The sequence below is a fragment of the Ornithorhynchus anatinus genome, chromosome 1 (genome assembly GCF_004115215.2).
Source record: "Ornithorhynchus anatinus isolate Pmale09 chromosome 1, mOrnAna1.pri.v4, whole genome shotgun sequence".
Taxonomy (NCBI): domain Eukaryota; kingdom Metazoa; phylum Chordata; class Mammalia; order Monotremata; family Ornithorhynchidae; genus Ornithorhynchus; species Ornithorhynchus anatinus.
Window position 1 is genome coordinate 69,120,971 of NC_041728.1, and position 24,131 is coordinate 69,145,101.

A 24,131-nucleotide genomic window follows, 5' to 3' on the forward strand; every position below is an offset into this window, starting at 1 on the left:
AGTTCTTTGTGGGCAGGGAATGTGTCTGTTTATTATTGTATTGTACTCTCCCAAGGGCTTAGTACAGTGCTCTGCACATAGTAAATGCTCAGAAAATACAATTGAATAAATAGCAGACAAGAGGTGGAGTCAGAATTAGAACCCGTGACTTTCTTACTCCCAGGCCAGCACTCTATCCATCATGCCGTGCTGCTTCTCCGTTGGGGATTAAGACTGTGAGGTCCCTATGGGACATGGACTGTGTCCAACCTGATTACCTTGTATCTACCCCAGTGCTTAGTACAGTGCCTGGCACATAGTAAGGGCTTAATACTATTAAAAAAAAACTTGCTAGGGCAGTGGTCTACCCAGGACAAAGGTGGCACCAAAGGATGCTTGGGGAGACAGCCGATGTTTGCCTTCCTGGCGTTTCTCTTCTAACACTCTCACCTTTTTCCCCTAATAATAATAATAAGACCATATTTGTTAAGAGCTTACTTTGTGCCAGTCACTGTACTAAGTGCTGCGGTGGATACAAGCATATTGGGTTAGACACAGTCCCTGTTCCACATGGGGCTCACCATCTAAATTGTAATCCTTCAAGGATTTATTATAATAATAATGTGCCAAGCACTGTTCTAAGCGCTGGGGTAGATATAAGATAGGTTGTCCCACGTGGGGCTCACAGTCTTAATACCCAGTTTGCAGATGAGGCAGCAGAGGTACAGAGAAGTGAAGTGACTTGCCCAAAGTCACACAGTTGACAAGTAGAGGAGCCGAGATTAGAACTCACGACCTCCGACTCCCAAGCCCGGGCTCTTTCCACTAAGCCACTCTGCTTCTCTACATTCTAAGCCCTCCTTGAGTCATCGAACTTCCATAACTTTTCATCTAGTAGCCCATTATTGATCTTTCACCCTCAAGTTTAGCCAAGCCACTCTTGAGCATACGAGTATTTTGAGACTGCTTAACTTCTGCAAGTTTACCCTCCAGTTTAACAAAGCCTATCTTGAACTTAACCCATTATCAATCTCTCACCCTCAAGTTTGGCCAAGCCTCTCTTGAACTTCTGGATATTTTCAGACTGAATAACTTGCTGTTTACGTGACAAGTATTTCTCTCTGTGAGTTTTGACTGCCATCATTCTTTATGCCCTCTACATGAAAGTCTGGCTTTCCTAATGACCCGTAAGCTGCCTTCAGAATCCTGTTTCAAAATAACAAGGCTCTCAGGAGGGCTGTTTGGCTCCTAAGATTTCCTCAGCCTGTTACTATCCTTGTCTTTTCCTCTCCTGGCATTTCTTCTGATTGTTTCCCATAGCACTGGGGGGTAAGAGAATACATGTTGGGGTGAGAAAAGCAGCATGACCTAATGGGCCACTTGTCTGTTGTATGACCTTGGGCAAGTCACTTCTTCTCTGTACCTCAATTACCTCATCTGTAAAATGGGGATTGAGACTCTAAGCCCCATGTGGGACAGGGATTGAGTCCAACCTGATTATTTTAGGGGAAGATATTAGGGGAAGCAGCGTGGCTCAGTGGAAAGAGCCTGGGCTGCAGAGTCAAAGGTCTTGGGTTCGACTCCTGGCTCTGCCCCTTGTCAGCTGTGTGACTGTGGGCAAGTCACTTAACTTCTCTGTGCCTCATTTACCTCATCTGTATAATGGGGATTAACTGTGAGCCTTACGTGGGACAACCTGATTACCCTGTATCTCCCCCCAGCGCTTAGAACAGTGCTCTGCACATAGTAAGTGCTTAACAAATACCAACATTAGTATTATTATCTTCTCTCTACCCCATTGCTTTTTATAGTGCCTGGCTTGTGGTAAGCACTTAACAAATACCATAAAAACACACACATTGAAGAATTGCTAACTGAAGTAGATTTCCAAGAAAACTAAACAAAAATGTCCAGAAATGAGAGACAGACTATATACATGGGTTTTTTTCAACCCAATTCCTGGTTTTCATTTGCCTCACTTCCCTGGTTTCCACCGAGTTCTCTCTGCTGTCGTTAGACCTTTGGCATATACCTTGAACCTATTTTCAGATCTGTACTATTGAGACTGGTGATAGTTCACTTAATGGTCCTAAACATTTGAAAACATATGAAGTGGAGGGCTAATGGCATTGTGGTTATATTTCTTTTGAATAGATCCAGGTGTTTATACATTAAGATGGAAATAAAAGAGCCCTATTGTTGGAGAGAACGGGGCTAAGTAAGTTTTGAGGATTGAGGCCCATGGAAGCTGTTCTTGGATGGAAGCACATTTATATGATGGTGGGATACAGACTGTATAGGGAACAGGGGTACACTCTATACGCTGTAAGCTTGTTGTAGGCAGGGAATGTACCTGTTTACTGTGTTGTTGTACTCTCCCAAGCGATTAGTACAGTGTTTCGCACACAGCGCTCAATAAATACGATTAAATGAATAATAATAGTAATGATAATTATCGTACTCGTTAAGCACTTACTATGTGCCAGGCACTGTACTATGCCCTGGGGTGGATACAAGCAAATCGGGTTGGACACGGTCCCTGTCCCGTTTGGGGCTCACGGTCTCATGCCCCATTTTACAGATGAGGTAAAGAAAGCAGAGAGAAGTGAAGTGACTTGCCCAAGGTCACACAGCAGACAAGTAGTGGAGTCGAGATTAGAACCCATGACTTTCTGACTCTCAGGCTCATGCTCTACCCACTACGCTGATGCTGCTTCTCCTAAAGAATGAATAATGAATGAAATGAAATGAAATAATGAATGAAATAATGAAAAGAAATGAAGAATGAATAATAAAAGGGGAGATCACATCTTCCCATCACTCCTCCAACCCCAAGAGGCCATGGTTCATTCATTCAATTGTATTTATTGAGCGCTTACTGTGTGCAAAGCATGGTACTAAGCATTTGGTTCTGGGACTTCCCTGTTTAAGGGAGTCATCCTGGGAACCACCCTGTTAAAGGGGACCTGCAAGCCAGGGTGAATCCTTAGGGGGGTCCTGCCCCTCAGAGCAGTACTGGGGGACCACAGGGGTTTGAGGGTCCCAGACTGGGTGTCTGCAAGCGATGGTGCGTCCAAGAAGCCTAGCAGGAGAGGGGAATCAGCCCTCCACTGCCAGACTGGCATCTTCGGACAGCGGGCCCAAGCTGAATGGGGTGAGATCGGAGGGGAAAGCGAAGCGGGAGGTGCACTGTGATCTGCTCACCACCATAACATTGGCTCGGTTACACTCTCCCACCTCACTCTTCCACTTCTGTGGAGATGTAGTAAGCATTTCCTGGATTGTGGAAAGCAGGGAAAAGAGAAGGCAGGACCCAGAATCCAAATTCTATGATTGAATCTGAAATGCCGCTTTATGGTACTTGTTATGAAAATCTCTAACAGACTTTAGTGACTAGTGTTCACTTAAAGCTACATGGCATTCCAGGGGGAATATTTCTTGCATTTGGCAAGAATGGAATCCATGAAACTTCGATTCCCTGTGAATAAATGAAACACCTTTGAGAAGTTTGATGTCCTGCCCAGAAATGGTTACTCTCCCATTGACAATATCATGCAGTAACTTGTAATCCCTTTTACAATAAGCATTTAGTCTCTGCCATGTTAGCTCTAATCATTTCCAAGTTGTTAAAACTTTACCGTATATTATTTTAGATGAGTATCAGAGTTCAGTTTGACAAGAAAGAAGATGACATACCAAAAAAAAAGAAACCTTACTGCTCTCCTTACAATGTGTAATTTGTTCTTGGTTGCCTACAGTGCTCTTTGCCTGAAGCAATCTAATAGCTTAAACCTATTAAGCAAGCTTTATCAAGTCTAATGTTTCTATTAATGATCATAGTGTAATATCACGTGCTTTCTTTTATGTCCATTAATGGAGGAGATCCGCTATATTCACATACTTCTTTCCCTTCCCGGAAAAAAAGAAAGACAGAGAAGCACCACTGTCAATCAATCTGTTGATCAAATTTACTGAGTCTTTTAGCACTGATCCAAGCTCTACAGTATAACAGAGTAGGTAGATACGTTCCCTGTCCGCAACGAACTCACAATCTAGAGGATTAGCTCACATCTCCTGGCATTTCAGAGGTAGAATCCCAGCTCTCTGGGAAGTTTATAGAGAACTCTGAAGTTGGATATGAAATTAGAGGGAAAGCAGGTACTATAATTTCCATTCTAGCATTATCGATATAAAGTGTCGAGCGATGATGCACACTCCCTAGGGCTCCTTCTGCTTCAGTAGCCTCGTCCCGCTGTCTTGTAGCCGATGTTCTCTTGGTAGGGGGATGGGGATCTCTGAGTCCCCCACGTTGATTGTAGTGAGCATCCCGCAGGACGGTGTTGGATGTTTGTGTCTGGGGTCGTATGGAACCCATGTAGCTCCACTTTGCCTGATGGGTCTGCAGACCAGATACTGGAGGGTCTTCAGGATGAGTTAAGGTCCCCGTGGTTTCCAGGTTGGGGAGAGTATCTGGCCAGCAGCAGCTAAAGCAGCACTAATTGACTGTTCTGTAGAATGATGTATTAGGTCCTTGGGGAAATGCACACTTAAAAGTTAAAAAAAAATGTGGTTCTAGAGGAGAACCTCTAATCTACCTCTAACACTCTAATGGGAGAGATAGCAACATTGCCAGTGGTAATAATGATGTTATTTGTTAAGCACTTACTATTTCCCCGGCACTGTACTAAGCGTGGGGTGGAGACAAGCAAATTAGGTTGGACTCACAGTCTCAGTCACAGATAAGGGAACTGAGGCCCAGTGCAGTGACTTACCCAAGGTCACACAGCAGATAAGTGGCAGAGCCCCGATTAGAACCCACGACCTTCTGACTCCCAGGCCCATGCTCCCTCCACTCAGCTATGCTACTTGAAGCAGCATGACCTAGTGGCAAGAGTACAGGCTTGGGAGGCAGAGGTCATGGGTTCTAATCCCGGATCTGCCACTTGTATGCTGTGTGACCTAGGGCAAGTCATTTCACTTCTCTGGACCTCAGTTACAATAGGGATTAGGAGGGTGAGCCTCATGTGGGGCAGGGAGTCTGTCCAACCTGATTACCTTGCGTCCATCCCAGTGCTTAGAATAGTCCTTGGCATATAATAAGTGCTTAACAAATACCATTATTATTAATAATAATAATAATAATAACGTTGGTATCTGTTAAGCGCTTACTATGTGCAGAGCACTATTCTAAGCACTAGGCTAGGTACAGGGTAATCAGGTTGTCCCACGTGAGGCTCACAGTTAATCCCCATTTTACAATTGAGGTAACTGAGGCACAGAGATGTTACGTGACTCGCCCACAGTCACACAGCTGACAAGTGGCAGAGCCGGGGAGTCGAACTCATGACCTCTGACTCCGAAGCCCAGGCTCTTTCCACTGAGCCACGCTGCTTCTCATTATTATTATATTACTATAATAATATTTTATATTATTATTATATTATTATTACTACTGCCAAAAATATAATGATATAATTGGCAAATGGCCCAATAGTCAATATTTGTGAAAGAATAAGAGACTGCGCACCAATGATAAACAAGAGGCCTTCCCTAAGCCCTCATTTTCTTTTCTGCCACTCCCTTCTGCATCATCCTGGCTTGCTCCCTTTATTCACCCGCTCCCCGCAACCCCATGAGCCCCACAGCACTTATGTATGTATTCATAATTTATTTATATTAACACCTGTCTGCCCCTTTAGACTGCAAGCTCATTGTGGACGGGGAATGTGTCTGTTATATTGTACTCCTCCAAGCACTAGGTACAGTGCACACATTGAGCACTCAATAGGTATGATCGATTGATCGATTGGAAGTGAAGCAACTTGTTCAAGGTCATAGAGCGGACAAGTGGCAGAGCTGGGATTAGAACCCAGGTCTTTCTGACTCCCAGCCCCTTGTTCATTCCACTAGACTACACTGCTTCTCGAACCTTGAAGCCAATAGTTATTCATTCATTCAATAGTATTTATTGAGCACTTACTATGTGCAGAGCACTGTACTAAGCGCTTGGAATGTACAAATCGGTAACAGAGACAGTCCCTGCACTTTGATGGGCTTACAGTCTAATCGGGGGAGATGGACAGACAAGAACAATGGCAATAAATAGAATCAAGGGGACGAACATCTCATTAAAACAATAGGAGTTTGGGGTTGGAATGAGAAGAAGGAAAAAGCCTTTGGAGGTTTTTTAAAAGGGTTTTGAAGATGTCTGCCAGTTAGTGTTTTGGAAAGATATACATAGTGGTATAATAGTAATAATACTCTCCATCACCTTGCCCCTTCTTATCTCACCTCCCTTCTCTCCTTCTCCATCCCAGCCCGCACACTCCGCTCCTCTGGTGCTAACCTTCTCACCATGCCTCGATCTTGCCTGTCCCGCCGTTGACCTCTGGCCCATGTCCTACCTCTGGCCTGGAATGTCCTCCCTCCTCACATCCGCCAAACTAGCACACTTTCCCCCTTCAAAGCCCTACTGAGAGCTCACCTCCTCCCAGCTCAGCCCCCCTTTTCCTCTACTCTCCCTCCCCATCTCCCCTACTCACTATTTTTGCTCTACCCCTCTCCCCGCCCCACAGCACTTGTATGTGTATATATATATGTATTTATAATTATAATTCTATTTATATTTATTAATGATGTGTCTATACCTATAATTCTATTTATTTATAATGATGCTACTGATGCCTATTTGCTTGTTTTGATGTCTGCCTTCCCCATTCTAGACTGTGAGCCCGTTGTGGGCAGGAATTCTCTCTATTTGTTGCTGAATTGTACTTCCCAACAGCTTAATACAGTGCTCTGCACACAGTAAGTGCTCAATAAATATGAATGAATGAATGAATAACGGTAATTGTAGTATTTATTAAGCACTTACTGTGTGTAAAGCACTGTCCAGTGCGCTGGGATAGGCTAGATCGGTGGGAATGAGGCACACTCCCCGCTCCATGGGGTAGACTCCCAATCTAAAAATAAGAAGGCTGGGAGAGGATTGGCAACAAAAGATAGGAGGCGAGATATGTGTGTAGGGTATGTGTCTGTAGTATAGACTGAAGAGGGAAGAGACTGTGTGTGGGGAAACCAGTAATCTGTCAGGGAGGCAGTGAGGGCTTGAACTAGGATGATGGATGATAGCTATGGAGTTGAAGTGGAAGACAGATCTATGAAGTAATGGTAAAGAGAAAGTAACTACAGGTTTAGAAACACCAAATTTGGGAGGTGAATTTTTGGGGGGGATATTCGCTTAAAGCGCTGCCTATGTTCCAGCACTGTTCTAAGCACTGGGATAGATACAAGTTAATCAGGTTGGACAGAGTCCCTGTCCCACCTGGGACTCGCAGTCTTAATCCCCATTTTACAGATGACATAACGGAGGCACTGAGAAGTGAAGTGACTTGTCCAAGGCTAACACCGGACAAATGGTGGAGCTGGGATTAGAACTCAGGTCCTTCTGACTTCCAGGCCCGTGGTCTAAGAATCTGATTATCTTGTATCAACCCCAGCGCCTAGTACAGTGCTTAGCACACAGTTGCGTTGTAGTAGGAGAGTGGAGTATGGACTGGAGGAGGGAGAGACAGAAGGCAGGGAGGTCGGCAAGGAGGGTGATACAGCAATCAAGGTGGGATAGGATAAGTGCTTGCATTAATGAGGTAGCCATTTGGATGGAGAGGAAGGGGCGGTTTTTAGTGATTTTGTGAAGGTAGAACTGACAGGATTTAGTGATGCCTCGAATATGTGGGTTGAATGAGAGAGGGAAGTCAAGGATAACGCTAAGGTTATGGGCTTGTGAGAAAGGAAGGATGGTGGTGCTATCAACAGTGACGGGAAAGTGAGTGGGAGGACAGGGTTTGGGTGGGATGATCCAGTGTTTGCCTAGCAACCTCCTTATCAAGCAGAAACTCCTCACTATTGGCTTGAAAGTTCTCCATCCCCTTGCCCCCTCCTACCTCACCTCCCTTCTCTCCTTCTACAGCCCAGCCCACACAGTCCCCTTCTCTGCCGCTAACCTTTTCACTGTGCCTCGTTCTAGCCTGTTCCGTTTTCGACCCCTGGCCCACATCCTGCCTGTGGCCTGGAATGTCCTTCCTCCTCAAATCCACTAAACAATCATGCTTCCCCCCTTCAAAGCCCTACTGAAGACTCACCTCCTCCAGAAGGCCTTCCCAGACTAACCCCCCCTTTTCCTCAGCTCCCCTTCCCTCCTCATTGCCCTGATTCGCCCCCTTTGTTCTACCCCCCCCCCACCCCACAGCACTTGTGTATATATGTACACATTTATAATTCTATTTTGCTAGAAGGAGCTCATTGATGACCTTCGAGCGGGCAGTTTCTGTGGAGTGAAGGGAACGACTCCAGATTGGAGGGAGTCAGGAAGAGAATTGTGGAGGGGAGGAACTTGAGACAGCGGTATAGACAACTCAGTCAAGGAGTTTGGAGAAGAATGGTAGGAGGGAGATGGAGCGATAACTGGAGGGAGCCGTGGGTCAAGGGAGGGGTTTTTTTAGGAAACGGGAGATATGGGCATATTCAAAAACTGGAGAAGAAACTGACTGGCGAATGAACAGTTAAAGATGGTAGTTAGGGAGAGAAGAAGAGAGGGGGCAAGTGTTTTGACCAGGTGCAAAGGAATTGGGTCAGATGCCCAGATGGAGGGGGTGGATTTTGAGAGAAGGTGGGAGATTTCCTCTAGAGATACTGCTGGGAGCCATGGGATAGTTGAAGAAGGGACAGGAGAGGGGAATGCTTAAAGAATTCACAATTATAGCCGAGGTCCTTAAATAAGAGAATCGATATCCTCTTAGAGGTTGTAAATTACTGTCCATTCACTGAAAAATTCACCATTTTCCTCAAATCCTTGAATTAAATTCTTTACAAAAATGTAGTTATTATTCTCATATATTCTTCTCTTAAGAGGGTTTGCCGGTGAATAATCCATTCATTCTCAGAATTCAATTACTAGTTTTATGTAATCTCATATTTGACCATATCATTAAATCATTGAGTTTTGTAAAAGTAATCAATGTGAACCCCATATGGAGCAAGAACTGAGTCAAATCTGTTTGTATTTTATCTGTTCCAGCCCTTAGTACAGTGTTTGGCACATAGTAAGCACTTAACAAACATCACAATTATTAATCAGTGAATTTAGAATTTGAAATATTTAAGCCAGATTTACTTATATGGTTGGATGTGGCATTCTTAGATATTTTTAGAATCGGGGAATTATTGTAAGAGATTGAAGACATTTATGGTCTGTACGATAACCTTCAGAGGAGTTGACTCTCGTTTCTTCCATTTTAGCTATCTCACAGCCCGTGACACGGAATCTGAAGAAGAAAAAGTTCCTATGAACAAAATTCAAATCAAAGAATTTGATGCCTTTCTCAATGAAGTAGACACCCTGCACAGAAAACGAGAAATTGATAGAAAGGATATTTTAAAGCTGTTACTCGAGAATGAAGAGAAGGTAAGAGAAGTGTGGCAAAATGTCATTCTCTGTTTTGGTTTGGTTTAATAATTCAGCTGGAGACCCTAGTCACTCTAAGACCAAATAATACGAAGTGACTTAATGGCTAGAATATGGGCCTGAGAGTCAGAGGGACCTGGGGTTCTCGGTCCAGTTCTGCCATTTGTCTGCTGTGTGACCTTGAGCAAGTCACTTCAGTTCTCTGGGCCTCAGTTACTTCATCTGTAAAATGGGGATTAGGAGTGTAAACCCCATGGGACAAGGATTGTGTTCAATTTGATTAACCTGTATCTACTCAGTGCTTAGAACAGTGCTTGGCACATAGTGACTGCTTACCAAGTACTATATTGTTATTATTATTTTCTGCCTTGGAATTGATGATAATGATGATGATAAGGTAACCCCTGCTAGAAAATTCCAGAAAAATGTAAAAGCATTAAAAACCATACTAAGCACTGGGAGAGACTCTCCATGTGGGAAGTCATGGAAATATGTGGGTGGGAGACTTAGATTGGAAATCGCACAATCTAAGAATTGCTATGTTCCCTTTTTTTATGGTATTTGTTAAGCGCTCACTGTGTTTCAATCACTGCTCTAAGCGCTGGGTTAGGTACAAGTTAATTAGTTCAGAAATAGTCTCTGTCCTGCCTGGGGCTCACATTCCTTTACTTAATCACTGGGTAAATAGAGCCAATTTCCAGGCCCTGGCTAAAGGTAGGTTTAATAACACTAACTGCCGAGAAGCAGCCTGACCCAGTGGAAAGAGCATGGGCCTGAGAATAAGGAGACCTGAGCTCTAATCCTGGCTCTGCCAAATGCTTGCTGTGTGACCTTGGGAAAGTCACTTCTCCATGCCTTAATTCTTCTGTTCTCCCTCGTGACTTAGTGGAAAGAGCCTGGGTTAGGTCATGGGTTCTAATCCCAGCTCCACCACTTGTCAGCTGTGTGACTTTGGGTGAGTCACTTAACTTCTCTGTGCCTCAGTTACCCCATCTGTAAAATGGGGATTAAGACTGCGAGCCCCACGTGGGACAACCTGATAACCTTGTATCCTCCCCAGCTCTTAGAATGGCGCTTTGCACATAGTAAGCGCTTAAAAAATACCATAGTTAATTGTTATTATTACTTAGATTGTGAGCCCCATGTGGGACAGGGACTGTGTCCAAACTCACCTGTATCTACCTCAGCGCTTAGAACAGTCAGTTTGACACATAGTAAGTGCTTAGATGCCATTAAAAAAAACACTGGTATTTCTGAAGCGCATACTATGTGCCAAGCCCTATACTAAGCACTGGGGTAGATATGAGAGAATCAGGTCCCACGTAGGGCTCATGGTCTAAGTAGGAGGGAGAACAGGTATTGAATCCCTGAGGTGCAGATGAGGACACTGAGGTACAGAGAAGTGAAATGACTTGCCCACGGTCACATAGACAAGCGGTGGAGCCGGGATTAGGACGCAGGTCCTCTGACTCCCAGGCCTGCTCTCTATCCACTGGAGCATGCTGCTTCTCATTCCTTGGCCAGCACTGCCGTCCCGGGGACCCAGGGGCAATCTCCAGGGACTGGGAAAAGGAGGGCAACATAGAGCCATCAGCCTTCCGAGCTGTCAGTCAACTAGAGACTGTGCATCTGGCCAAAAACTAATCCCTGCCTGATCCCAATCATTTTGGGCCTCCCATGCCAAATTGGAACGGAATCAGCATGGCCCACTGGATAGAGTACGGGCCCGGAAGTCAGAACTACTTATTTCTAATTTTTAAATCTGTAACTTATTTATCTTAATGTCTACCTCCTTCTCTAGACTGTAAGCTCATCATAGGCAAGGAATGTGTCTGTTCATATCATATCATACTCTTCCAAGCACTTAGTATGGTGCTCTGCACATGGTAAGCACTCGATAAATATGATGGAATGAATGAAATACGACTGAATGAACGAACAAATGAATTGAATGCCTCACAGAGGAGAGGAAATCAATCTATAGAATTTATTGAGCGCTTTCCATGTATCAAGCCCTTGGGAGGGTACAGTATAACAGAATTGGTAGACACGTTCCTTGCCCACAAGGAATTTGCAGTCCAGAGGGAGACTCCAGGTTAGAGGGGGAAGGCAGAGAAAGGCGATTTAACAAGGCTGGTCTCTAACCTTCCCACCCTTGAACAAATGTTCCTGGGATTCCTCTGTTGTAGTTTGGAGAAGAGGTTGAGTTCATCTGGCGATTGGCTCAAGCTTACGGAGATGCAGTTCAGAACTCTTCAAATACTGAAGAAAAGAAGAGGTGGGCAAATATCGGTAGGTGCGCCAAAACCACCCCCGAAATGATACCTACGTAATTACTGATTGTCAGCAACCTAGCACTCGATGTTTCTGACCTTCAACTCTGGCCATATTTCTTAGTGGGAATGATATTTTGAATTGACCCTAATCAAGCCCTGAGACAGCCCCCACTTTTAAAGTCCAGATAAATTTCAATTCATTCGTTCATTCATTCAATAGTATTTATTGAGCATTTACTATGTGCAGAGCACTGTACTAAGTGCTTGGAATGTACAATTCAGCAACAGATTATTATTATTATTATTATTTATTTATAGTATTTATTGAGCGCTTACTATGTGCAGAGCACTGTACTAAGCGCTTGGAATGAACAAGTCGGCAACAGATAGAGACAGTCCCTGCCGTTTGACGAGCTTACAGTCTAATCGGGGGAGACGGACAGACGAGAACAATGGCAATAAATAGAGTCAAGGGGAAACAGATAGAGACATTCCCTGCCCACTGACGGGCTCACGGTCTAAACGGGGGAGACACAATGTCCCATGGCCCGAGGGGCGGGGAACGGGGGGCACAATATCCCATGACTCCAGGGGCGGAGGAGGGGAGCACAATGTCCCACGACTCTGGGGAAGGTGCTGGGGAGTACAGAGACTCACGGTCCAGGTTTGCTACCTGGCTGGGCTTTGAGGGGGTGCTAGACCAGGGGGATTGGAAGTAGGAAGGTCAGAGAAAGATGGGGAAGGTCTGGGAGCTACTTGTGGTTCTGGTGGCTGTGGGGCCTGCGGTGGCGTTGGGGGGAAGGGGGTTCTCGGTGTCAGAATCCTTGGGCAGGGGTGCAGAAGTCGGGGTTGGGGAGACGACCATGAGCCCAGAGGCAGGTCACTGAAGTCTGGTAGTGCGGGCTTCTCAGGAAGAGAGACCCCGGCGCATCCGTGTCTGTGTCTAGAGGAGGAAGATTCAGCTGAGAATAAGGGGGACCAGTGGTTCGGGGCACAGCTCCAAGGGAGAGGAGGTCCCAGGCCCATGTGGCGGCATCGAAGGAAGAAGATTCAGCCGGGAATAAGGGGACTGGTGGTCCGAGGCATGGCTCCGAGGGAGAGGAGATCCCGGCGCAATTGTGTCGGCGTCCGGCGGCAGAAGAACCAACCGGGAATAAGGGGACCGGTGATCCAAGACGTGGCTCCAGAGGAGAGGAGGTCCCGAGCCCACATGGCGGCATCCAGAAGAGGAAGAATCAGCTGGGAATAAGGGGACCGGCGATCCAAGGTGCAGCTCCAAGGGAGAGGAGGTCCCGGCACAATCGACAATCGTGGCGGCATCCAGCAGCAGAAGAACCAATCTTTGTTCAAGTGGCCCTCTGCTCCTTCTGAAATTTAAAGCTTGGGGAAAACCAATTTGAAAGAGCAAGGTGGCCAAGCTTATTTAGGCAAGTATAGTTGCAGGAAATGAGACGGGGAAAGTCAGAGAGCCCTTGTAACTTATACATGAAGAGACACGATATAAGATGATGCCTTTCAAGGGAATCACAATAAAATGATGGGTGGTACGCAGGACAGCAGGAACCAGATCACTTTAGATTTTAATCGTGCGAGTGAAGAACAAGTGTTAAACCACAAGTCAGTGATCTGAGGTTGATTTAATGATATTAGGTTAATGACATTCTGCTTATGGGCTTTTTCTCAGAGAAAGGAACAGCTTATGCTAATGCAAAAATCCAGCTCTCTATTCTGCCTTTGTTGGAAAAAATCATCTCTATCAACCTGTCTGGTAGCTTTAGTAAATAGAATAATGATCATTTTGATTTCTGTTAAGCACTTACTATGTGCTAATCATTGTACTGAGGGCTAGGGTAGAATCAGGATGATCTGAGGCTTACAGAACAGGCATCTCATCCCCAATGTGCTGATGAGGAAACTGAGGCACAGAGAATTTAAGTGACTTGCCCAGGGTCATACAGCTAGCAGCGGGGCTTAGTGGAAAGAGCATGAGCTTGGGAGTCAGGGATCGTGGGTTCTAATCCTGGATCCACCACTTGTCAGCTGTATGACTTTGGGCAAGTCACAACTTCTCTGTGCCTCAGTTACCTCACCTGTAAAATGGGGATTAAGGCCGTGAGCCCCAGGCAGGACAACCTGATTACCTTGTATCCCTCCCCCAGAGCTTAGAACAGTGCTTCACACATAGTAAGCGCTTAACAAATACCATCATCGTCATCATCATCATCACAAGATGCTTTGTTACTTTATTGTATAAATGTCATAAAGTTGCAAAAACACAAAGTACTTTGTGAAGACTAAGGCTGAGAAGCATTGTAGCTGCGCACCATGACTGAAATGGTCCACATGGACGTAGCCATTTCTTCCTCTGTTTCTTTCTACTGCACAAGCTTCTGTTACAGCCAGAGGAGCCTCGTGTTGTGAGAAGACTATTCCCTGTTTAAGCCATCGGATTCTACCCAAATCATGTCGTGACAGCCGGTGTTATAGCAGAAATGACTGTCTCTGGTTTTGGAAGATGGGAGCAGAAGGAAGATGGTTAGGATGGTGGAAGAGCCCTTTTGAAGAGAACCGCATTGGAAATTGGGCTGTGAGCTACAGAGGCCACTAGCTTAAGCCTAGTTTGAGAGGAGAATGCAGAAGGAAACAAATGTCCTTTGCACACTTATTCTCAGGAGCTTCAGGGGGACTGCTCAGATCAGACATTAAATCAATCAGTGGTATTTATTGAGCGATTACTGTGTTCAGAACACTGTACTAAGCACTTGGGAAGATACAGTGCAGCAGAGTTGGTGGATGTCATTCCTGCCCACAAGGAACCTTAACTCAAAACTGAACCTCAAATCTCAATGTCGAATTGCAGCACTACAACTGTAGAGTTATCACGTCCCAGAAAATATTTAAGTCCTCAGTTTTTGTTTTTTTATTCTTTGGATCAATTGATTTTCTTCTGAAGGTTAGAGTCAGGAAGCTCAGAATCCCTTTTCCATTGCCTTAATGCTGGCTGGCTGTTTTTGTTCAGTTTATCTAAAGAAGGCATTTTATGGTTCAACTGTGTTTCCTTTCCCAGGAAAGAATGTGGCTGAAAAAGCTTTCCAAATGGCTCCCACTAATGGATACTGTCAACTGTGGTAAGTCTAGAGAATAGAGAAAGTTTTCTTCATACTCGGTTGCTACAGGCAGGAGTTTAGACAGTGCTCTGCACTCAGCAAGCACTCGATCGCTACCAGTGATTGATTGAGTTATATACGCATCTCTGGAAAATTATTTCTGGAGAGAATGTTGGCATGAATGAATGAATGAAATTCCAAGGATGTATTTGTCTCCCCCTCTATACAGTAAGCTTATTATGGGCAGGGAACACGTCTGCTAATTCTATAGTATTGTATTCTCAAGCACTTAGTACAGTGCTCTGCATATGGAATGTGCCCAGTAAATACCATTGATCGATGTATATTGAGTTGGGTTTTTTAAATTCCTTTAAAAAAAAATGATATTTAAGTGCTAACTATGTATCAGCACTAAGTGCTGGGGTGGATTCAAGTAGTCCAGTGAGACACAGCCCCTGTCCCACATGAGGTTCATGGTCTAAATATTGAATCCCTATTGTACAGTTGAGGAAACTGAGGCACAGAGAAGAGAAGTGACTTGCCTAAGGTCGCACAGCAGACAGGTGGCAGAGCCAGGATTAGAACCCAGATCTACTGACTCATAGGGCTGTGCTTTTTCCACGAGACTGTACGGCTCCCCTGTTGGCAATTTAGGCAATTTCCTAATAAGGGCAGTTTCCCTAGTAGTTCCTTATTCATTCAACCGTACTTATTGAGCGCTTTCTATGTACAGCGCACTGTACTAAGCGCTTGGAAAGTACAATTCGCCTTATGGCTTTTTAGCTGTGTATTCGGTAGGAGACAGATTCGGAATGGTTTCCACTCCTTTGACACCCATCCCATGGGGTTCATTGCACATCTGATGGTATACCTGTCAGTATCAGTGTGTTCATGTCCATACGAGGATTAGAAAGTACAACAAGCTTCCTATTGAACTGCAGATCCAGCTGGGTTACAGAAGCCCACGTGTCCCTCCGAAAACAGCAGAATCTCCTCACTTGTAAGCAAGGCCGTGAGCTGCTACTGTGTGGACGGGGTTCTTCGTACCCCTGCAGTTCGCTCGCTGAGTCGAAGCCTGTAATCGATCAGTTGATCAATAGTATCTATTGAGCGTGTCCTGGACGCGGGGCCCTACGTAGTAGAGTCGGTGTGCCTTCGAGAAGCTTAGGTGGATGCCAAATAGACTGTTGGCCCCACTCAGATTCAAGGAGGATAAAAGCATTTTCTACAAGCAAGAGTCTTCCCCGGCCCCCTACAACGTAACTGGAGATAGCCAGTTGTCAGTCAGTCAGTGGTATTTATTGACCACTTCCTGGGTGCAGAGCTTGGGAGAGTACAGTATAACCATAAATGCCCACATTCCTTGCCCACAGTGAGCTTACAGTCTACAAGAAAGTCGGTTGTCCCCTTTATATAGCTGGAGATGTAGCTCGGTCGTTCAGTCAGTTGAATTTATTGAGCGCTTCTGGGTATACAGTACTGTACTAAGCTCTTGGAAGAATACAGTATAACAATAAACTTAGAGAAGCAGCGTGGCTCAGTGGAAAGAGCCCAGGCTTGGAAGTCATAGGTCATGGGTTCGAATCCCAGCTCTGCCACTTGGCAGCTGTGTGACTGTGGGCAAGTCACTTAACTTCTCCGTGCCTCAGTGACCTCATCTGTAAAATGGGGATTAACTGTGAGCCTCACGTGGGACAACCCGATTACCCTGTATCTACCCCAGCGCTTAGAACAGTGCTTCGCACATAGTAAGCGCTTAACAAATACCAACTTTATTATTAATAAACGGACACATGCCCTGCCCACAGTGAGCTTACGGCTACAAGAAAGTCCGATCTCTTGCCCCTACGACATAACTCGCTTACTGTGTGTAAAGTACCATATTAAGATCTTGGGAAAGTACAATGTAACAATAAACGGACACATTCCCTGCGCACAACGAGCTTACGGTCTGCAAGAAAGTATGTTCTCTGTCCCCTGTGAGATAGCTGGCGGTAGGAAAATTGTAGTTCAAGCAGCGGTCGAACAAGATAAGATTCCCGGCAAATAGGTAGATCATTTTATGTTGTGCTCCCTCCTAGTAAGATTGTGAGCCCCATGTGGGACCTAATTATCTTGTGTCTTCCCCAGCGCTTAGAACAGTGCTTGGTACATTTTAAATGTTTAACAAACATTTACGTTCACTGGCAAAATTTTTGCTCAGATGTGACGTCGTCTTGTTTATACAAGCCCTGGGAAAATAACAGCGTCGGGGGAAAAAAATATGATTTGTCAGTTCAGGTCCAAAAAAACCTAATCCTTCGGGCTGTTTCTGCCTTGAGCAGAAGAAAGTATGTTGTTTTATAACCTGTCATCAAAGCTTCCTGTGTCTTACTCTGGTTTGTAGTGTACTCTGTTTAGAAATAATATATAATGCAACTATCAGGAAGGGATTATAGCCCTGGACGTCTCTGAAAGTTTAGCTTAGAAGCTTGTGTAAATAATTTAGTTCTCTGTTCACCACATTAATACCGCTCTGTTATTACCAAGCCAAGAAAACTCAGCACCCATGAAACCTAATACTGATTTCAGAGAAATAATGGTGTCCTGCTGAATTGAAGGAATGATTGTTTTTAGCCTTCTTTTCCACCCTTCTTTGTTGCTGAGAATTCTTTGGATCTACAATTTCTGGTTTGCAGATGTAATGACTATATCTGAGTAACTGAAGGACTCAAAATCTCAGTACAGTCAAAGTTGTCTTTCTTTTCTCTTTCTCCTATTTTTAGCCACTCTTCCCGCTTGCTTTCTCTCTTCCCTTCCTTCTTCCTCTTCCCTTCTTTCTCCCTTCTGTCTTGTTCCTCTCCCTTCTAGTTTTCACCGCCCCCACTCTCTTTCTGCCCACTGCTTTTAATACCACTTAAAAATTGTCGTAATTGTTATTTTTAGTCTCTTCATCACAGGAATTTTTTCAAAGAATTGTCAATGCTACTTGTGTCAGACACATATTATCATAACTTGTGGGGGTGCTTTTATATATTATAATAATAGTGATGATATTTTTTAAATGCTTATTATGTGCCAAGCACTGTTATAAGTGCTGAGGTAGATACAAGGTAATCCAGTTGTCCCACATGGGGCTCACAGTCTTAATCCAGCATGGTTCAGTGGAAAAAGCACAGGCTTGGGAGTCAGAGGTCATGGGTTTGAATCCTGACTCTGCCACTTGTCAGTTGTGTGACTGTGGGTAGCTCACTTAACTTCTTTGTGCCTCAGTTACCTCATCTGTAAAATGGAGATGAAGACTGTGAGCCTCACGTGGGACAACCTGATGACCCTGTATCTCCGCCAGCGCTTAGAACAGTGCTCTGCACATAGTAAGCGCTTAACAAATACCAACATTATTATTAATCCCCATTTTACCGATGAGGTGACTGAGGCACAGAGAAGTTAAGTAGCTTGCCCAAGGTCATAGAGCAGACAAGTGGCGGAGCCGTGATTAGAACCCACGTCCTCTGACTTCCAAGCCCGGGCTCTTTCCGCTAAACCACGCTACGTCTCTATTGAGTGCTTACTATGAGCAGAGGACTGTACTAAACACTTGGGAAAGTACAATACAACAGAGTTGGCAGACACATTCTCTGCCCAAAAAAAGCTTACACTGCAAGAAATATAGCATCTTTGGAGAGCACAGAATATAGTAACAGAAATAAAAGTGTTGAGCTTTCACCTTCTCCTTGCTCCTGCTAAGATTCGCAAAATTTTAGAGACAGAAAAACTTGTCACTTGCAAAAATCTACGATGCTGACAGGACTAGCTCTTTCGGAAATGCTTACTGAGTCGGACTGTGGCATTCGAGTGTGATGACTTCAGACCGCAAGTTCATGGCAGTGTGGCTCTTGTAAACATCCTGAGTTCTTGGTGTGCACCACTGTAGCATCCTGTTCTAGATAAAGACAAGCAGTCACACTGTTTATTTGTGAAACAAATAGCTGTCCTAAGTGGGCTCACAGTCTAAATGGGAGGGAGAACAGATATTGAAAGGAAAGGAAATTTGCCACAAAGAACCATTTTGGATTTAGATAAGGCTCTGGTTCATACCGACAGCTTAAAAAATAGAGTCCAAATTTTGGTGAAATTCTTTCCCCTATCGGTGTCCTCATTAATCTTTCAAATGGATTATGGAAAATAGTCAGAATGAAGACATTAATAACCAAACCTACTACCATAACCCATAGGAGGCTGAACTTTGAGGTCAATTAGGAGGAAATTCATAATTTTATCATTTGTGGAAAAAAATGAGATTTGATTTTCAATAAAATATTCATGAGACAAAATTACACCCTTCATGAATAACGCTGTCCAGGAAACTGAAAATATCAGCCACTGGCCTAGCAGCTATTTTGCAATATTCATAGATATCTGCCCTCCATAGTCAGTAGCGAGAACCTGTCCTTACAGGTGGACAGGGTGTGTAAATCAGGCAGTGCACGCCATTTGAATGTGACGACACATTACAAAATGAAACCCTTGGGCTGAGGTGGCATAAATATGGCAGCTCATCTAATGTCATGCTTAGCTAGAGCAGCGTGCCTTTCTGGTGTTTCCAATGCTACCTCCCTTTTTCTATTCATGCTTCCAAAACCACACACCTCTGAACCCAAGTCGCGTTCAGTGAAGAGAGCATCTAGGAGTCGCTGCAGCTGGAGCCTTGTGCCTGTTGCCAAGCTGCTTGGAATGTTAGCAGATGGGGCAAAAGAGGGAGCTTCTCACCCCGGCTCCACCAATTCCCTGCTGCAAGGCCTTGGACAAATTGCTTTGCTTCTCTGGGCCCCAGTTTCCTCATCTGTGAAATGGGGATTGTGTCCAACCTGATTCACTTGTATTTACCCCAGCATATAGTACAGCCTGGCACATAGTAAGGGCTCAACAAATTCCATTATAAATAAATAAATGAATACCTGTTTACCACCACTTGTCTGCTCTGTGACCTTGGGCAAGTCATTTAACTTCTCTGTGCCTCAGTGACCTCATCTGTTAAATGGTTATTAGGACTGTGAGCCCCACATGGGGCAACCTGATTATGTTGTATCTACCCTAGTGCTTAAAACAGTGCCTGGTGCATAGTAAGCGCTTAACGAATACCATGATTACTATTATTATTCAATCATATCTATTAAGTGATCATCATTCACCCCACCCATCCAATCCGTCACCAACACCTGCCGGTCTCATCTTTACAATATCGCCAAGATCCGCCCTTTCCTCTCCATCCAAATGGCTATCCTACTGGTACAGGCTCTCATAATATCCCAACTGGATTGTTATGTCAGCCTTCTCTCTGATCTCCCTTCCTCCTGTCTCTCCCCACTCCAGTCTATTCTTCATTCCGCTGCCCGGATCATCTTCCTACAGAAGCACTCTGGGCATGTCACTCCCCTCCTTAAAAACCTCCAGTGGTTGCCTATCAACCTCCGCACGAAACAAAAACTCCTCACTATTGGCTTCAAAGCTCTCCATCCCCTTGCCCCCTCCTACCTCACCTCCCTTCTCTCTTTCCACTGCCCACCCCATATGCTCCGCTCCTCTGCCGCTCACCTCCTCACCGTCTCCCTTCACGCCTGTCCCGCCATCGACCTCTGGCCCACGTCCTTCCGCTGTCCTGGAATGTCCTCCCTCCTCACCTCCGCCAAACTAATTCTCTTCCCCTCTTCAAAGCCCTACTGAGAGCTTACCTCTTCCAAGAGGCTTTCTCAAGCGGAGCTCCCCCCTTTTCCCTCTGCTCCCCCTCCACCCTCTGCCCCTCCCCTTTCCCCCCTCCCTCTCCTCAGCTCTGTGCTCATTTGTATATATTATTTATTACCCTATTTGTTAATGAGGTGTATATCTCCTTGATTCTATTTATCTTGATTGTGTTGTCTTGTTTCGCTTTGTTCTGTTTTGCTTTGCTTTGCTGTCTGTCTCCCCCGTTTAGACTGTGAGCCTGTTATTGAGCAGGGATTGTCTCAATCTGTTTCCGAATTGTACATTCCAAGCACTTAGTACAGTGTTCTGCACATAGTAAGCATTCAAGAAATACTATTGAATGAATGAATTAGTGCTTACTGTGTGCAGAGCACTATACTAAGCCCTTGAGAGAGTATAAAACTTACAACTTAAACTGAGAGCCACATGTGGGACAGGGACCGTGTCTGACTTGGTAATTTAGTATCTTCTCCAGTGTTTATTCAGTGTTTGGCATATAGTAGGAGCTTCACCAGTATGGTGATTATTATTGTTATTCATATTATTATTTTTATCAGAACAAAGTAGGACAAACAACAGCAGCCATCATCTGTAACTCAGTTCCACTGGGGACGGCAGAGGCTGTTGGGTGACATTCTGTTTTTCTGCTCCTCTTGTGGTTTTTCTCCTGGTGGAGGCTAAAGTTGTTTGGCGTGAGGCTTGGTACAGACCTTTATTCGTGTTAAACAATTTACTTCACCGTTCACTGCATGCCACTGTGAGTCTGTGGAACCAAAAAGATCCACGTGTAGCTGACTGTTCATTCCACACTCAGTTCATGCCGAACCTGTCTTTTGTCCCATGGCTGTGTTTGATACCGGCAGTACCTTTTGCTTATTTTTCACTCTGTCTCTTCTCTTCCTGCCCTTCCAAAGCTTTTGTTCAAGGAATGCAGCCCCTCCCTTGATGGCTGGCCACCGGGCTGATCTTTAGATCCTTAAGATGCTTTTTTTTAATGGTATTTCTGAAGTGCTCACTATGTACCTGGGGTCGATACAAGCTAATCAGCTTGGACACAGTTCATATCATGCATGAAGCTCACAGTCTTATTTTACATTTTACAGATTAAGGTCATAGAGGCTCAGAGAAGTGAAGTGACTTGCCTGAGGTCACACAGCAGATGAGTGGCAGAGCTGGGATTAGAGCCCGGGTCCTCTGACTCCCTGGCTCGTGCTTCTTCCACTAGGCCGTGCTGCTTCTCTGACCCTCTGCTTTTGTATGTTAAATTTCACTTCACCAGAAAGATGGAATTTCTTGTCCAACAGGGTGAAGCTGTTTCAAAGTGAGCAAGTTGCCTCATTGTTGGTGAGCTGGGTGCTAGGATCGCATTACTGATAACTCTGCCTTACCACCCTATGGGGAGGATGGGAGACAGGTGATGCTGATGAAACTTTTGGAGAAGCTGAAGTGCCTTGGATGATGCATCCAGGCCTTGCAACCTTTTAGAAAGTTGAACACTCTCTCAGCATCGCCGACTGTTAATTTGATAGACACCTTGCTGTCTCGTCGCCTTATTCTTTCAGTCTTCTAAAGGTGACATGGGCACTCTTGATTCCAATTTCTACTTCTTGGTTTAGCTCGGCTTCATTTAATGGCGAGTAAGTGAATGAACAGTAGAAATGAATTTTTCCTCTAGAATCAGAGGATTCAGAGTCCTTTTCTAGACTGTAAGCTTGTGGTGAGCAGAGAATGTGTCTACCAACTCTGTTATACTGTACTCTCTCAAGCTCCTTGTACTGTGTTCTCCACACAGTAAACACTCAATAAATATATTTGATTGGTTCCCCCCCCCCCCCCCCCGGCCTCTTAAGGTCATATTCTTCTCAGGATGGCTACTATTGGAGATCTGTCCTTAGAAAGCAAGGGGATCCAGCACCACTGTATTATTTGTCCCTTAATGTCTTGCTTTCCACTTATTTACCCAGGGATATGAAAAAGGCCAATAGGACACCACCAGCCTGGAGGTTTAGTGCCTAGTAGAAAGATCCATCCAAACTGCTACCAAACTTTCCAAACTCTCCATCCAAATTGCTACCACGTTAATCCAGTCACTCATCCTATCCCACCCAGATCACTGCATCAGCATCTTTGCTGACCTCTCAGCCTCCTGTCTCTCCCCACTCCGGTCCATACTTCACTCTGCTGCCCGGGTCATTTTTCTACAAACATGTTCAGGACATGTCCCCCCACTCCTCAGAAAACTCCAGTGGTTTCCCATCCATCTCCACATCAAACAAAAACTCCTCACCATTGACTTTAAAGCACTCCACTACCTTACCCCTTTCTTCCTCACCTCACAATTCTCCTGCTACAACCCAGCCTACATGCTTCACTCCTTTAATGCTAACCTTCTCACTGTACCTCACTCTTGCCTATCTCACTGCCAGCCCCTGGCCCACATCCTGCCTTTGGCCTCCTTCCTCAAATCCTACATACAGTTACTCTCGTTCCACTTCAAAGCCTTATTGAAGGCCCATCTCCTCCAGGAGGCTTTCCCTGACTAAGCCCCCCCTTCCTCTTCTTCCTCTCCCTTCTGTGTCACCCTGACTTGCTCCCTCTGTTCTTCCCCCCTCCCAACCCCACAGCACTTATGTACATATCTGTAATTTTTTTATATATTAAATGTGCGTCTCCCCCCATCTAGACTGTAAGCTGATTGTGGGCAAGGAACGTGTGTGTTTATTGTTGTAGTGTAGAACAGTGCTCTGCACACAGTAAGCACTCAATAAAAAAGATCGAATGATTTGAATGAATGAAGAGCATGGTTCTGGGAATCTGAGGGCCTGAGTTCCAATCCCGGTTTCACGGCTAGTCTGCTGGGAAACTTTGGGCACGTCACTTCACTTCTCGGGGCCTCAGTTTCCTCATCTGTAAAATGAGGACCAAGTGCGTAAGCCTCATGTGGACAGGGATCAGTTCCGATATGATGATCTGGTATCTACTCCAGAGTTTACCACAGTGCTGGCATATAGTAAGCTCTTTAACAGATACCATAATTGTAATTCTTGTTATTTTGTGTCCAAGTAGGTCCTTGACTCATGCTATGCTGCCCCCTTTCTGGGCAGAAACATTGGTGGAAGAGGGACCCATTCCTTTCAGCTCTACTTCCCACTCCCAGTCTTCTCCTCATCACTCTGGGTGCTCCTAGGTCCGAGATTGACCACCTCGACTCCCAGGCTGCGTCGCTAGACTGTAAGCTCATCTTTAGACTGGAAACTCACCTTAGGCAGGGAGTGTTTCTACCAACTCTGTTGAACTGTGCTCTCCTAAGCACTCAGTCCAGTACTCTGCACATAGGAAGGGCTCAATAAATACCATCGATTAATTGATTCCCTGTCCTTGTAGTCCTCATTATTATTATTCCCACCCCTAATTCAGGTGTTGCCCATCAGGCTGGCAGCAGGACTTCTCGCCTGGTCCAGGAGCATAATAATAATCACTGAGGCATTTGTTAAGCGCTTACTATGTGCCACTGTACTAAGCACTGGAGTAGATACAAGTAAATCGGTTTGGACACAGTCTCTCTCCCACGTGGCTCACAGTCTC

General features: G+C 45.0%; 1 protein-coding gene across 1 annotated transcript in view; it reads left to right on the forward strand.

Moving 5' to 3' along the window:
- RMDN2 (regulator of microtubule dynamics 2) overlaps positions 1-24,131 on the forward strand; it is an 81,978-nt gene that overhangs the window by 26,054 nt on the left and 31,793 nt on the right. The window contains exons 3-5 of the mRNA XM_029064192.2: positions 9,277-9,442; positions 11,632-11,734; positions 14,786-14,846. Coding sequence (XP_028920025.1) covers positions 9,277-9,442; positions 11,632-11,734; positions 14,786-14,846 — 330 coding nt within the window. The remainder of the gene's footprint in view (positions 1-9,276; positions 9,443-11,631; positions 11,735-14,785; positions 14,847-24,131) is intronic.